Source organism: Trichosurus vulpecula, chromosome 8 (assembly GCF_011100635.1).
Source record: "Trichosurus vulpecula isolate mTriVul1 chromosome 8, mTriVul1.pri, whole genome shotgun sequence".
Lineage (NCBI taxonomy): Eukaryota > Metazoa > Chordata > Mammalia > Diprotodontia > Phalangeridae > Trichosurus > Trichosurus vulpecula.
This window is the reverse complement of record NC_050580.1, coordinates 106,474,170-106,491,107: the sequence shown is the minus strand read 5'-3', so window position 1 is coordinate 106,491,107 and position 16,938 is coordinate 106,474,170. Positions and strand designations below refer to the sequence as shown.

At 40.7% G+C, this 16,938-nt stretch overlaps 1 protein-coding gene across 6 annotated transcripts in view; it reads right to left on the bottom strand.

Annotated features, from left to right (window-relative positions):
* SORCS1 (sortilin related VPS10 domain containing receptor 1) overlaps positions 1 to 8,368 on the bottom strand; it is a 719,989-nt gene extending 711,621 nt beyond the window's left edge. For 3 of the 6 annotated variants that reach the window (XM_036735437.1, XM_036735438.1, XM_036735440.1), the window contains exons 1-2: positions 8,121 to 8,341; positions 7,721 to 8,066 (exon numbers count right to left, since the gene is read on the bottom strand). In XM_036735437.1, coding sequence (XP_036591332.1) covers positions 7,721 to 8,066; positions 8,121 to 8,341 — 567 coding nt within the window. Of the gene's footprint in view, positions 1 to 7,720 lie in introns of all 6 variants that reach the window. The other 3 variants (XM_036735441.1, XM_036735439.1, XM_036735435.1) reach the window with 3 other exon arrangements.
* Positions 8,369 to 16,938: the final 8,570 nt, after the last annotated feature.

Sequence of the window (16,938 nt, the reverse complement as noted above, 5' to 3'; positions counted from 1 at the left end):
TTTTTTATACATTTTAAGATTTATGTAAGCTTTTTTGTTTGTTTTCCCATGGAGCATTTCTTTGCCTACCCTTTACCTATTCCTTTATAAACCAGCACAGTGAGATTCCCCCTTTATTTTTGTTCAGCTCATTTGTATATAATATCTACCCATTTTGAACAGAGAAGCACATGGCTCCTTGGGGTGACCATTACACTTCCCCTGGGATTGGCTCATTCACACACCAACAGAACCTCTTTTCTTTCTTCTCTCTCAGTCGCCGCAGGATAGCTGTTCAGCAATCACTTCCTGTCAGCAAATACAGGTATATTTTCTGTACTTCCCAGCCAGAAAAATATAGCAGTAATTGAAATACACACAAAGACAGAACAAATATTTTGTATATGATGTTTGAAGACATAAAACAAATAAGCAGAGGGAGAGAAGTGAATTCATAGCCTGAACAGAATTTCTGATGCTCTCACTGACCAGATGCTTATTAAATAGAAGAAAATCCACTTGTGAAGACAGATCATTTTTGTGGACAGAAGAAGTCAAGATAAAACAAGGCAATGACTTTACCTGCTGAAATTTAAAAGGGCAAACATTAGGTTTCACAAATTTTAAATTATGATGCAGGGTTTTTTTTCACTTTTCTCAATGACTTTAGATCATACTCTTACTACTATTCAAATGTGAAGGAAAGTATTTTTTCTACCAGTATTTGAGAATATTTGTTGACACTTTAATTTTTTAAATCTTATGTAAATGTAGTCTTCATTTGACATGAGAAAATCCAAATATATCATACATTATGGCTTATCATTTCTAATTTCCACATCTTTGCCTAGCTGTTTCTTCTACCTGAAATGGTCTACATACCCCTATTGCTGCCAATCAAAGCCCTATCCATCTTTCAGTGCTCTAAGAAAGGCATAGTAATGTAGAAAAAAAAGACTGCTAGACTTGGGTTCAAGGGAGATATGGGTTCAAAACCTAGTTCAAACACTAGTTGAAAGATCATTCATAAGTCATTTCATCTCTCTAGGATTGAGTTTCCTCATCTGTAAAATGGGACAATACTGCTCACACTACCTCCCCTAAAGGGGTTCTGTAGGAAACTGTGCTTTGTAAACTCTAAGGCATGATAGAATTGGTCCTTACTGCAATTAAGGCTCACCTTACAAAATGCTACCTCCTTCACGAAGCCTTCCCTGGTTACTTCATGTAGGAACTACTATCCCCATCCTCTGAACCTGTAGTACTTGTTTTCTATAAAATGGAAATGTTTGGTATAATTGTTATTTGTACATGCACCTTGTTTTCCCAGTGAGATTGCAAGTATCTTACAGACGGACTAAACCTCATATATCTTTGTATCATTTCCCCACGCTTTGAACAGCACTTTGGCACATTGGCATTCAGGAGGAATGTATGGAAAACAAAAATGTACTTGATTTTCATGAAAAAGCAAAAATAGTCCAGGAGCTTTGGTGACTCCTCTTATAGGAATTTCACATGTTCCTCTACAGATTTAAAAAAATAAACAAAAAATAATACCTCTCAATGTGTTCGTTCACAAAAACAATAAGTGTAAAACTGAAAGCCATCTTCGATGACATATAATACAACTGCTTCACTTTATCACTGAAGAAACTGAGGCCCACAGAAGTTAAGGAACTTGCCCAGAATCACATGGGTAGTAAGCATCAAAGGTGGGTTTTAAACTCAGGCTCTTCCAGAGTCAGTTCAGTTTCTTATATATAATGTTGTGTTCACCCCAAAACACCATTTTCCAAATGCTAGGCTAAGGCAACTTTTTATATGAAAGATCCTTACTTATTAAAACTCACGAATGTTCCTTCTGTAGCCTCTTGCTTTCTTATATGCATCTTCTCCCAACTCCCTATTCTTGTTCCCTGACCTTAGAGAGTCACTATATTAAGGCTATAAAGAATCAAGGAATCAGAGGCAGACAAGTTTTCTTTTTTACTAGCTTACAGCAAACTTTGGTTTGGGAAATGCTGGTCTTATAGATTATATAAATATTTTTTTTTTACATTTTGATGACACATTACAGTTTTCAAAGTACTTCCACATGCATTATCTCATTTGATATTCCTTACAATCTTAAGAATTAGTCAGAAGAGGCAAATAATGGTCAAAGAGGTCAAGGGGCTTGCCCAAGGTCATACAGATACTAAGTGATGGAGTCAACTCTAACCTGAATCCTCTGACTACAAATCCATCTAACAAGCTGACTCTATTTGATATTATTAAACACAGAGGAGATACTTTTGTTCTATTCTCAAGATAAAGGTTTTTATCTACAGAGATATTTCTTTTTTAAAGCAAATTATATGGAGATGAATGGTAACAGGTCAAATAAATTCTACTGCTTTTTTCCTACAAATTCACAAAAACAGATTTAAACCAAATGCAACCTAATACTTTATGATTATCTTGGCTCTCTGCCAACAGAAATTCATTCAAATAGAAAAATACAAAGTATAATGCAGAGACACACATATCAATTATAAAAGACTTGCCCACTACCAAGCCAGGGATATCCTTAAGAATTGGACATGTTTGCTTAGGGCATTAACATACAGTATTTCAGAACTGGAATGGGGTATGAAGAATTATGATTTGACCACTAAGGTCATAAGACTAAAAGACTGTAAAAGCCTGTAAGTAAGAAATGATCTCTACCCTCAGTTTAGCTTTTGGAGGTAATGCATGAGCCCAAATAGCTGTATCGTGAAGTTGTAATGTGGAAATACAAGAACTGAGCTGCTTCCACTTCCTATCTAAAGGAATTCTGTGAGAAAAATGCTTTGTAAACTCAGACATAAGGTAGAATTCTTACTTACCATTATTAAGGCTCAGCTTAAAAAATGCCACCTGCATCATGAAACTTTCCCTAATCCCTCCATGCTAGACCTACTCTCTCCATCTCTGAACTTAGACTATTTGTTTTCCATAACATGGAAATACCCTGATAGTAGTTATCTGTATATACACCTTATTTTCCCAATGAGATTGTAGAGACTCTGCCTACAGAAATTTCCACCTATAGGAATTCATTCAAAAAGAAGAGCATGAAATATAATACAGAGACACACATACCAATTATAAAAGACTTATCCACCTAGAAGTGATCTCTCTTTTTAAAAAAAAGTAGCTGAAATTCACACACATACAGACCTTTAGAGTTTCAAAAGCATTTTATAAATAAGACAATATACATTGTCTTAAAATTATTAAATTATAACTACATTGTCTTACAAATAAGAAAATATACGAGTCTGTCAGTAATCATGACAAGTGATTCCATCTCCGTTTTACAGATGAGGACATTGAAGCTCCAAGAGGTAAAATATGACTTGCCAGTCTAAAGTCAGATAGCTATGGAATATCATAAGAGGATATCCAAACCCTGGGTTCCTGACTCACATCCAAAATTCTACCAACCACTCCTTGCTATCTCTCTCATTTCATAGCACTTCATCCTTCTTTTATGCGCATATCATATTGAATTTTTCACTATATTTTTTTCAAAGTTACTTCTAATAGACTACAAAGAGCCGTGCTATGTGTGTGTGTGTGTATCTTTACCAGTCTTTACCATAGGAAATGGATCAATAAGTAGCTATTGAATGAACGAGAGGTAAGAGGTATAAAGTGCTTTAGGAAAAGGAGAAAGAAGACATTACTTCAGGTTTACAAAGTGGAGAAGGTCAAGGAAGTCTTCATAGAGGAAACAAGCACTGGACTGATCCTCAAGCAATGCCTTGAAATTAGAAAGACGAAACTAAAACAGAAGGGGTTTGCAGTTAGAGGGAATGGTATGAGCAAAGGCAAGGAGGTGGGAAAATCTAGTGCATGATAGGGTAACAGTAATGAAGTCCACTCTTCCTCAACCATACGAAAGGGAAAGGTCTAGGGAAAAATACTATCAATTTATTAAGCATAAAGTCCAAGGACAAATAAAGTCAGAAGAATACATGGAAGAGATTCACACTCTTACCTACAACAGTTAAGGAGGCTATAAATAGAAGTCAACAAAATAATGGACAAGATTTGCAAAAGTTATAATCTCTTTTAAAATAAAAAAATGTATCACAAATGTGAGAAAATAAAGCTAATGAAATATTTAAATTAACTAGAATAAAACTGTGAAATAAAGATAATAATGCTCTCCACCTACCTAACTAGACTGTGGTAACAATTAATGAGGTGGCACAGCTGTAGTTTCCTGGAACTCCTTAGAAGTAAGGGGATCATCATATGTATATACATTTGTACATTGGAGACATACATTATATATTAACATACTTAGTACTACTATATAAAATTAGATCAAGGCACAGCATGTCTAAGATGACTAGGGCAGAAGCAATGTGTTCTTGCTTACAGTATCAGGCTCATGACAATGATTCATACCCAGCTCCTTTCATGCCAAAGAATCCCAAGGTGTTCCACGAACTTCAGCAACAGCTTTCCGAAACCACAGCTGCAGTGTAGAGGGGAGAACATCACCCCCACAGATGAGCTGAAACTGTTACCTGCTCCAAACTACGCCCAGAGCCCATCTTTGGAAGGAGTAGGAGGGAAAGGGGAAGCATGAGAACCACAGAAGGCTCCTGAGGAGTTTGACAGGCAGCCTATAATTACCATAAATTTGCACCTCTAATACCCGCATTACAGTAATCAGCCCCCCTTCTTGGCAAAGGTTTCTAGCTAAAGGTTAAGCAGTTTCAAAAGGTATGTGTTGCATGCAGCAATGAAGAATGGGAAAACAAATTTATAAGCTAAGCATTTAGAAGTAGGCATGGGGTAAAGAATGGAGTGCTGGGCTTGGGGACCAGAAGATCTGTGTTTGAATCCTGCCTTGGACACTTACCAACTACATTATGACCTTGAACAACTATTTTACTCTCTCAGCCTCAGTTTCTTCATCCATAAATAGCACCCACTCAAAGGGTTGCAGTGAGAATCAAATGAGCTGTTTATGAAGTACTTCACCATCCTTACAGTGATAATCTAAATATTAGCTATTATTAGATGTATATCGCCAATATTTATCTCAAATTGACATTAATAGTTTCAATAGGGAGGGAAACAGGCTGACTTGTGTGTGCCCACACATATACATGTTTCACTCAGTAGTATGTACATCTATGTGCATGTATGTACACATATACATGTATGTATTTTCCATTCAAGTCCCACCACTTCCATGTAAATGATCTCTTTAAGTGGGGGACTGATAAGATCACAGAGCCAGAAGAGAATTTAGAGGTCATCTAATCCAATCCCCTCATTTTTGCAAATGTGGAAAATGAAATCCAGAAAGTCAAATAATTTGCCATAGGTCACAGAGGTAACAAATGGCAAAGACTAGATTTGAACCCAAGCTTTCCAGCTGCAAATACAGGGCTCTTTGTATTCCACACTGCCCCATCTCTTCTAAACAGTAATGACTAATGACTATTCTTTTTTCTTGCTTCCCAAGTTCCTTCTCAATTTGGCTGTTTCTCCAGAGACAAAACATTTAAAGGGCAGGAGCGGAGATGACTAGGTAGTTGCGGATGGTCAAACATTCAGCAGTCACATCCCATAGTGCCAATTACAACATTTCAGAAGGTTTTGCATATTACCCTTCCAAACCACTAGCCCAGCTAATCCCTGCTGGGTTTGCATCCATGGACAAGGAAAGAAAAGCAGCCTTATGGGTCTCAACTATATAGACATAAATGATCATGGGATGCTTCTTAAATGGAGAGTATCTTATTTGCCAAGGAAATACCCATCTTGCTCTTTCCAAGACCTTTTGAGAGATGAACTAAAGAAAGGGTTTAATTGGTAAGTGATATTTTATGGCTTGGATAACAGTAAAAGCCAGAAATATTTCAAGTCAAAAGTCTTTTGCTTCCCAGTGAGACAAGACCTACATGTTTGATGTATTTAAAACCTGCCTTTAAAGCCAGAAGCTTTTTCTTAATCACTTAAAGCACTGGGAAAGTTATTCCATCAGTTGAAGAAGACTGAAGTTCAAATGGGGGGGGGGGGGAAGTATTTTAAGTGGTTATGACATGAAAGATCCAAGAATTTAGGTGTAAGGAATAGAGCAAAAGTGTACAGAATATGAATGGAAGTAATTTCTTTGGTCAAATAATTGAATAAGTTTCTCAAACCTTGATAAAATTAGCATCCTTCATAAAGGCTGAATTTCAAGGAAAACCCTGTGGATGTTTGAATGACAGCTGTGATCAGGACTACATTTTTTTTTATTTCTGATTTACCTAAAGGTATACTAAAGGAATGAACATTTTAAAATAATGGCCTTCTGGATACAAGCAACTCTTCTTATTAGGAACTGACAATGAATACAGCTACCTGAGTGAAAAGGCTCTGGAACAATTTTTAGCTGTTACATTACAATGGAAAACATCATGAAGGGTACTAGGCTGAATAATCTGTATGTAGTACGAATAATAAAATCTCACATTTCTGATTGAATACTCCTTCCCACCTCCCATCTCTAGTTTTAATATTTTCCTGTCTGCTTTATGACAGCCTATAGAACTTCCCTTACTTTTTTAGATTTCTTTAACTACTCACAATTCCTTTTTTTGTCTGTTACAATTTCCAAGTTTCGTTTAAACTTGAGCATCACCCAGCACCCTCCACTTCAAAAGAGGCAACGTTAATACAAAAAGGAGAATGAATTTAGTTTGTTTTTTTTTTAATCACTCTTCACCTCCTAGCTAGAAGAAATGTTGCAAGGAGGAGTCCACCTGCCGCCGATTCTCCCCACCTTCAACCATTTGTATTCGAGCTCATCCCTTGCACCCACAAAATGGGTTTCTACATTTGCTGGTATTCACCAGAGGTAAAGCAAAGGAAGGAAGAACAGGGGGTTGTTGTAACTGCTGTGTCTGATCTTCCTGGGACCAGGAAGTACTAGACTAGAACAACCATTCATTCACATGCTGGAAAACCCCTAACTCTGACAACACACACGCGGATGTTGTTAGGGGATGCTGGAGTGTTCTCCCTCAAACATGCATCCGCTTGTTCCCAAGAAACAGGAATACATTAAGGGCACCAGCTTGCTACTGCAGTCCTTCAGAGGATGGAGGAAATGAGGAGGGCACGGGGTTCCACACCACGGATATTCTACACCTAAAGACTTTTCTGTCTCATACTCTAAGCCCTTAACTAAGTCTTGCAAATAAAGGACGAGGCATTTCAAGCTGTCTGAAAATTTAACCCTTCCCTTTCCATCTTCCTAATACTTTGAAAAAAAATGCTATTATCTGCATGGTCACAGTCTTCATTACCATAAATTGGGGGCAGGGGAGGCCCCGAACATAGTTTATCTGAACTGCAAGTGCTTTAGAAAATTTCGGCATTCAGCGACGCTCACTGGATTGCTTTTGGGGGAAGAAGGTGGTAGGGTTAACAAGAGGTATTACTACTCCTGGGTTTAAAAAAATGGGGAGAGAGGGGAAAATCTGATGGTCAGTAGCCTCCTAAATTCAGAAGCACCCCCGCGCTCCCAGTTTCCACTCATTCCCTCTGCCTGTTTTAACCATTTCTTTCCCAGCTCTGGGCTCCAGGGACGTCCCCCAGTTCCCAGGAAGGGAACTTCACCCCCCCCCCCCCCCACACACACACACTCCACCCCCATATACATTCTCCCGGGAGGCTTAGCCTCCTCTTTGCTACTCACACTGCTGTTGTGACCTGACCAGTGGACCATGGCTTGGTTGTGTGCTGAGTCCCCGGTCAGCGCAAACGTGGTACTTGTCAGTCTCAGCTCCTCCAGCCGGAACCGGGTGGCTTTGCCAGGCTCGCGCTGCCCTCCATCCCCCGGTGGCCCCCGTGGGCGCCTGCCCTCGCCGTTGTCCCGATCTTCCTTTTCTTGTTCAATCTCACTCCGTCTCCTCCGAATAGAGCGAAGTCCTCCGGCCCCGCTGCTGCCGCCTGGGCCCCTCTCGAAGGAAAGAGCCCTGTCCCCCGGGGCCACTGTAAACACCGGGCGACGGGGGAATGGTATGGGAGCCGTGGGCGCTCTACTCGGCTTGGCAGGAGCCCCGGGGCGCCGCTGCTCCCCAGCAACAGCCGCCGGCCCCGGCTTCTCTTGGGGCCCCAGAGGGGGTGTCCCAGATCGGGCTGGTGTCCAACGCTGGGCCGATCCAGGGGACGGCGGGGGGCAACAGGAGCCTCCCCCGCCGCCGCCGCCGCCACAGGCGCCCCGAGCGCAGAGAAGCAAGATCCCAGTGCGGGCGAGGAGCGCGCCGAGCCGGGTTGGGGAGCCGCCGCCGCCGCTGCCTCCGCCAACTTTTCCCATCGCTGGAGCTGAACAGACAGGAGAAGAGGGTCCCGGACGGGGGGTGGAAGTAGAGGGGTAGCCTCTGACCTGGTATTAAGGGGGCTCAGGACCCCAACTCCATCCAAGTTGGGCTAGTTGGGGGCGGGAAGACAGAGGCAGAGAGGGCGCCGGGGCAGGTGTAGCTGGTTCCCGTGGCTGGGCTAGTGCCGCCGAGCGCAGTTTTTGACAGAGGGAGCCGCCGCCACACGGGGGTGGAGCTGAACTGAAGTCAGAGGCAGAGGGGTAGCTGGCTGGCTGGCTACTCGGCGAAGTGGGGGGAGCTGCCGGGGGCTCCCGGCCGACCCGCGTGCTGCTCTCCAATCTCCCTTGCAGTGCGTTGCCCAGTGCTGCGCTGCTGCTCCGAGCTGCGCTTTGGAGATTCCGGGCTCCCCGGACAGGCTGAGTCGCCGCCGCCGCCGCCGCCGCCCGCACCTCCCACTCGTGAGCGCTGGCTGCCCACTCCCAGCACTCTCCTCACTCTCCCAGCCCCCTCAGCGGCTTGCCCACGCTGCCCTTTCCGCGGGGGCGGCTGGACTCAAGCTATCTACACTTTCCCAATGTAGTGAATGTTCTCTACACTCCCCCACTCATTTCCGTCTAGTCTTTTCCAGTCAGAGGGGTTTCCCAAGGCCACGAGGCCAGCAGTTTCCCTCCTCTGTCAGCCAGCTAGCACCTTGACCTGACCCAATGCACAGGTCTGTAGCCTGTCAGGGAAGAGAGCCGCAAGGAGGAATGTTAATGAGTGATTGATTGCCATCGTCATTTTTTTAAAAGGTAGACCCAATACAATTAGGGCTAGTACTAAGGGCCTTTTAGTCCCTTTCAAAGAATTAGAGAATCTTAGAGCTCCAAAGGCCTTAGAGATCATATCATCAATCAATCAACATTTATTAAGCACCTACTATATGTCAGGCACTCTACTAGCACTTTTAACTGCAGTCTACGTTTTACAGCTAGGGTAACTGAGGCCTAGGGTAGAAGTAGCTTGTCCAGGGGTTACACTGAGAACTGCTGGCAGATTCAGGGCTAGAATTAAGGTTATTCAGTTCAGGTGATTTTTCCACTATCCTAAATTGCCTGGGTTTGCTGTCCAAATTCCTGGATTACAAGAGTCAGGAAGCTTTATCAGTCATTGTGTTAGTAAAGAAATACTGGGAGAGAGAAGGAAAGAAAAAAGAAAGAAAGAGAGAGCGAGAGAAAGAAGGGAAAGAAAAAGAAAGAGAGGAGGGAGGGAAGAAGAGAGGGAGAAAGAAAGAGAGGGAAAAAAACAAAAAGGAATAGAGGGAGAAAGAAAGGCAGGAGGGGGAGGAAAAGAGAGGGGGAAGAAGAGGGAGAAAGAGAAAGAAAGAAAAAGAAAGAAAGAAAGAAAGAAAGAAATAAAGAAAGAAAGAAAGAAATAAAGAAATAAAGAAAGAAAGAAAGAAAGAAAGAAGGAAGGAAGGAAAGAAAGAAAGAAAGAAAGAAAGAAAGAAAAAAGAAGTAAAGAAAGAAAGAAGAGAGAGGAGGAAGGGAGGAAGGGAGGGAGAAAAAGAGACATAGAGAGAGAAAGAAAGAAAAAAGAAGAGAGGGAGAAAGGGAAAGAAATAGGAGGGAGGGAGGAAGAAAAGGATGGAAGGAAAAAGAAAGGTAAAAATAGTTTTTGCCCTCAAAGAGTCTGCATTCTAACGGAGAGGACAACCTGCACACAACAGTATGCAAACCGAATAAACACAGGATGAATTGGAGGTAATCTCAGAGGAATTAAGGGGCATTGAGAAAGGTTTCTTGAAGAAGGTGGGATTTCAGCTGAGTGTTGAAGGGAAACCATGAGGCAGAGGTGAAGAGGGAGGGCATTCCAAGTTTGGGAAGTGGAGGTGAGTAGTGAAAATGAACCGATTCAGGAGATGGAGTACCATGTACAAAGAACAGGAAGGCTGAATCATACAGTAAGTGGAGGGGAATAAAGATTAGAAAGATAGAAAGGGGCCAGGTTATGAAGGATTTTAAAGGCCAAAGAAAATATTTTGTTTGTTCTTGAAGGTAATAGGGAGTCTACTGAATAGGGAGGGGTGACCTGATGAAATTTGAAAATCCCCATTCTGCCATTTATTAGCTGTATGACTTTGGGGAGGTCGTTTCATTTCTCTGAATCTCAGTTTCCTCCTTAGTAAAATAAGGTAGTTGAATCAGATGTTAGTTAAAGTCCTTTCCAACTCTCCCGGTACTCTTTAATTCTACATACCTCCAATTCCACACACATTTATTGTCTGTGCTATACACAAGACCATACAGAGGTGAAAAGTCCTTATGCTCAAAGAAATTATAGGTTAATAGGGAATGTATTCTCTGAATATTTCAGACACTTAAGTATAACCCTAGGTGGAATGGTGGTCCCAAGAGAGGTACAAAGAAAATGTTCTGGAGCTTCAGAGGAGTGATGGGAATTTTTTCTGAAAGATGAATCAGATCCTCCATTTCCCTAGTTTATACTTTTTATTTTGGTATTTGATTATATTCAACATAGCAGATTTATCATCACCTATTTAGTATTGCTCTCTGGTTAAGCCATAGAAATAGAAAATTTTGGATCTGAAAGCCATCTTAGAGGTCATCTGGTCCAAGCCAGATTTAGAGGTCTTCTGACTTCAAGTCCAGGGGTGTTTTGAAATGTTTCCTCAGTATAGGTTAGCTTCTCAACAAGATTTTAAATTAGTTTAGAACCACATAGCCATCTTGTAGGTCATAAACCTTCTGTAGTCCTAGGCATTAGAACTAGAGACTTGGGATTCTAGTACCAAATGTTCTTACTAGCCTACTATGTAAACAGGTAGCAACAGGACCATTAAATGGGTCCCTTCAACTCTCTGGGTCTCAGTTTCCTCATGCGCAAAAGCATGAAGTTGGACAGACCTCTAAGGTCCCTTAGATCTCTCAATACTAGTCAATTCAGTCCAATAAATGTTTACTAAGCTCTATGATGTTCTTATACACTGTCATAGAAGGGAAAGGAAAGGAAATTGAGACAATCCCTGCCCTCAGCAGTTTATAATTTAATAATATCCGATACCATGACTCCATGAATCTTTGAAGACACCTTACAAGTTTAAAATGGCAAAGAAGAGAATATCTTTTAATTAGACTTGAAGCATCAGGAGGGTTGAACATCTTCTGTCTCTTTTATAGGCTTACTGTCCTGAATGGAAGGCTGGAGTGAGGGGAGGAATTCAATAAATACTTGGGGGATGAAGGAATGAATGAGTGCATGTCATTTGTCACTATGCCAGTGAAAGTAATAGCAATGATCACAATGGTGACTATAATACCAGAGCCTTACTCTACAGATTGCCTGGTTTATCAAATATCCCTTTTATTCTTCTGTAACTAAACTGTTTCTGATGGGGCCCAGGTCAGACTGCAGCTACTCTTCTTTGGCAAATAGTGTCGTGGGTATTATTTGCAAGGTATTATTTGTGTTAAGACCAATGAATGAGAAGTTGGACCCAGGACCAGAAATCTTCTCAGCCCCTGAAATGATAAACTAGGGAAGTAAAATATTCCATTTTAACTTGCAGTATTTTTTTCTCCTTTTCTTAGGATGAATACCCTGTGAAGACCAGGGCTTACACTAAGATCAGATGGAGAGACCTCATTCCTACCTAAAGAACAGAAATCTTCTAGCTTTCAGTGATTTATAAACAGGATAGAGGATCTGCTGGCCTCCTTACTAAGCCCCAAAGGTCCTTTGCTGGGGCTCAAAGAATAACTGGGTAATTCAGCAGTCTAGAGTTGCTTCTTCTTTCTCCTCTCTGAAAGGTCTTCAGTGATTTGCAGGATCATTTCCTTAATGTATCCCCATGCTCTGCTAACCTTTTTTTTTTCTCAGCCTAGATTAAGTGAGAATGTTTCTGGGTAAGGGAAAACAAATTTAAAATGAAACCAAATGAAAGACCATTAGACAACTTTCCACTACTACTAGTAGTAATTCTTATGATTGTACCAGTATTTATATAGCTCTTTAAGGTCTACAAAGAACTTTACATTTTCTCTTTATAATAATTCAGGGAAATAGGTGCTATTATTATACCCATTCTATAGATGGGGAAACTGAGGCACTGAACAGTTAAGTGACTTGCCTAGAGGCACACAGTTACTAAGTGTCTGATTTGAACTCCAGTCTTCTTGGCAACAGGTCCAGTGCTCTAGCTACTGTGCTACCTGTGTAGTGGAAGGACCAAACTTGCACCTCAATCAAAGAATCTGACAGTTGGAAGGGACCTGTTAGGAGGTCACTGTATAACAGAAAAGTCAGAGAACCTACTGCTCAAGTGACCTGGGGCAAATCACTTCCCTGTTCTGGGCCTTGGTTTATATACCTTTAAAATCTTTTGAACTACATGACTGTTAAAGTCCCTTCTAGGTCTAAATCTATGTTTTTATAATCACATAAACCTAGAAACCTCAGAGGTCATGTGGTCTAATCTGTGCCAGAGAAGGTGTCTTCTCTATAACATACCTGATGTTGTAATCCGGCCTCTGTTTGAAAACCTTCATTGACAGAAAATTACCTCTCTTTAGGCAGTTCGTTCTATTTTTGGCTAGCTTTGTTAGTTTTTTGGATTTTTTTTAATGTATATTGACTACAAATCTGTTTTTCTGAAGCTTTACTAGTTGCTCCGAGTTCTGTCCTCTGTGGCGAAGCAAGAAAAGCCTCATTCCAGAGTGCCCTCTCCTCCCACTTTCTGGCACCCCTTTTGGGGTTATCTCCTTCATTAGAATGTAAGTTCCTTGAGCAGAAGGAAATATCTTGCTGGTTGTATTGTATGTTTATATTCACAGTGCTTAGGACAATGTCTTGTGCTCAGTCAATGCTCATTCTTCTATTGATCCATTCATTTGTTTCCTTCTGTTCATGACAGACTTTCACATTACTTGATAATGACTGTCATGGTGGTTGTATCATGTAGTGGAAAGAACACTGCATATGAAGTCAGAAATCCTGTGCTCAGCCACTTAATACCCATATGACTTTGAGCAAATTACCTAATTTCTCCAGGCCTTAGTGTCTCTATTGGTAAGGGGTGCTTGAACTAGATGATCTCTATATCCTTCCCATTTCTAAATTCCCTAACCAAATCTAGAATATTTTTAATTTATTTATGAGCACTGATTAAATAACAGGAGAGCAGGCTAGATTGCTGTCAGAAAAGTAGAAATCTCCTTTAGTAATCCCAAACTTCTACAAAGGACCTATCTTTTTAATACCAATATTTTACCAATGGTACTATCTGGTTTTGTAAGTTGATATTCTCTGGCTCATTCTCTCAGAGCTAATCCAGTTCCATTGCTCAACAGAGTTCTTGTATACTCTGTAAGGCTTATGAGGTGTCTCTGTTCTCTAACATCATCAGCTCAAATTCCCAGCATTATGCTCCCCTCAGTGTTAGGTGGCAGTGACTGGCACTCCACTTCCATTTAACATTCAACATCAATTAGCTTTTACAAAAAAATATTTACTTCAAAAAATATAGCGAGAAGCAAATGAATTTCCCTTCAATATCTGGGGTCATATTTTCCACTATACCTTCTTGATCTCTGGGAAGAGTAGGCACAAATCTTACCTCAGTTCTTAATAGCACTGGTCTCATCAAGTTCATGTATAGATGGGGCATGACTGTGACTGTGGCCTCATCTCAGCTGCTGCTGCACTGAGGCTCGAAGGTCACTCCTTGCTGAGATGCCCCCTGGCTACCAAACTTGGCCTACACCTTGACTCCAAGATTCCTGTAGCTTGCTCTTCTGAACTTTTGAAACTCACCAGGTCAGAGTCTCAACTCCCATCACGTAGAACAGAAAAGAGCAAGTGCAGAGACCCAGGACTGAGGCCCTTTTGTTGAGGCCACATGACCTCAGAGGAGAGAAGACCCCTAGACCAGAGGTGTCACATATAGGACTGCTGCAGGCCTGAACCAGATTAAAATATGATTGGTACGACTTGACTAGTGCATAAATTAATTCAATGCAAAGTTATGTATGACAGTTGTATGGGATTCCATGCCGTCTTGGGGAGGGAGGGGGGAGGGAGGGGAGAGAGGCTGGAACTCAAAACTGTGTGGAGCCGTGTGTGGTAAACTAAAAATAAATAAAGAAATTCAAAAAAAATAAACAAACTGATGCATTGCACATTTTCAAAAAAATATGATTGGTAAATATTTAACATAATAAATAAAAACACAATAAAAGCATAGATAGTATTAAATTTCCAAAATTAAGTCAATATACAGAGTACAGTGATCCTTATTTATGGATAAGTAGCCCCTATTTCTATTTGAATTTGACAGCACTACTCTAGGACTCTTCCCTTATAATATACAACTCTCACCAAATTACATGAGGGAAAGAATCATACCACCAGGGATAGTGAAGCCAAAAGGACAGAGATAAAATAGAAGCCTCCTAAGGACTTTTGAATGCCTCAGCAGCCAATCGATGGGCCAACCTTTCATCACTTGGTTACCTGACCAGAAACAGTTACAGAACATCTAAACAAACTCCACATTTCCTCTAAAGCAGCGGTGTTAAGAGCTTAGAGTCTAAGATGGTGTTGAGTCAGTCACACAAATAACTACACTATAAAGACGAATGTGATATGTTCGTTCACCGATGTATAAAATGTTATCATAGTCCATGAAATGAAAATCCTTATTTTAATAAAATTTTATTGATATATTTTGGTTTTCATCATTTAAATTTAGACCTATATTCTTCCCTCTCCATCACAGAAAGTCATCTCTTATAATAAAAATATTATGAAAGACAAAGAGGAAGGTTTTAAAAAAACAGCAAAACATCAATATATGGGGGGCAAGGGGAGGGGGAAATCTGACAATATATGCAAAATTCCACACTTATGGACCACCTTCCCTGCAAAGAAGTGGTTTGAGATGGTGTCTTCTCTAATCTCTTACTCTTTGTGATTTTGCAACATTCATTTTCATTTGTTTGGTTGTGGTTGTTTGTTTTTTCTGTTGACACTGTTGTAGTCTTTGTATATGTTATTTCCTTGCTCTGCTTACTCCACTTTGGATTAGTTCATGAAAGTCTTTCCTTGTTTCTCTGTATTCATCATATTCATCCGGAAGCATCATTTTATAGGCAACTTTACCTGGCAGAATTTATTAGAAGAAGATCTGATTTCTATCTTCCCTTTTCCAACAAAAATAAATTATTTCTTTCATTTCCCAAAGCATATGCTCCTAGTATTATCTTGCTCTTATAGGTGAAAAGCCTATAATCTATTTCAGTGGCAACTTACTGAGGAAGGGTCATTTTCTTTCTTTTTCTTTCTTTACTATTAATATACAATTTCACTTGTCCTTTAGGCAGGTCATAAAAGAAACTCTGCCTGAGTTCAACTTTGGAAGAAGGGTTAATCCAGCAGACAAGGATTAAATTGGTTTCAACATTGCTTTATTAAGATCTTACATTTTAATTTATATTGTTCTGCTCCCCACTGACCTCTGTCAACAAGCCCAAGGAAAAATACCAGCAATTCCCCAAACCAACTGTCTTTGCCAAAATTGTGAAACCCCCAGAGGGAATCATGCAGAATCTGAATTGGGGGAAGCAAACTGGGCTAATTAAAGGCCTGAAAGCCCTCAGCTGTAGAGTTAGTGCCTTTTCCACTGTAGTCCTATAGCAGGTCTCATTGAGAGAGGTCAAGATGAATGAGTCACCCAGTCAGTTGGAAGCTGATGCCGAGAGGCAGGAGGAGGACAAGATCGTGCAGTTCCTTTAATAAGTCTGAAGACCAGTCTGGGATTGGTTTTAGTCTATGATGGAGGGATAAGAGGTACAAGAGCCAAAAACTAATGGACCATCTTAATAACTGATGCACATATGGGTCCTGAAGTCATAAAATGGTCAGTAGGTTTAGTCTGCAATAGCAACTAAATCCTGCTTCCCTATACCAACTGCTTATTTATTTGTAAGGGGGCAATATTAAAGGTCTCCCCACCTCTCCCACTATTCTCTTGAGCTAGCTTTAGGCAATATTACGCTGCCTTTTTCCCTTTCTTCCCTCATGACAGCCCTACCCCCTCCTTGTCTCTCTCTTTTCCTGATGGATACCTTGGCTTTAGCTGGCATTAAATCACATTATATGTCTCATCATTATAACAATTTCTTTTAATAGCTCTCCAAATACTTGGCTCCCCTTGGATAGCATTGAGAAAAGGTGCCTTGCATTTTGGAACAATTTTATAAAGAGCCATAGATGGAAAACTAGGAAGAATAAAGATGCTGGTTCCCCTTGTCCCCTGCTGGGGGAAAAAAGAGATTTTTTTTTCTGAGATTATCCTGCAAAATGTCACAGGATTTGACCTCATGGCCTCAACCTAATAATTGTATCCCTGCTCATGCACCAAATCTGAATGGTTTTGGAAGAGGGACTTAAGCCCTCTTATCTTTAAAATGGGCCTTAGATTATCTACCTAACTCATAAGGATGTTGTAGAAGTTAAGTCAACTTGGTAAACTATTTTGAGATAACAGTGCTAGCGCCTTGTATTTGTGTAACACCAATCTCAGACTTCCAAATCG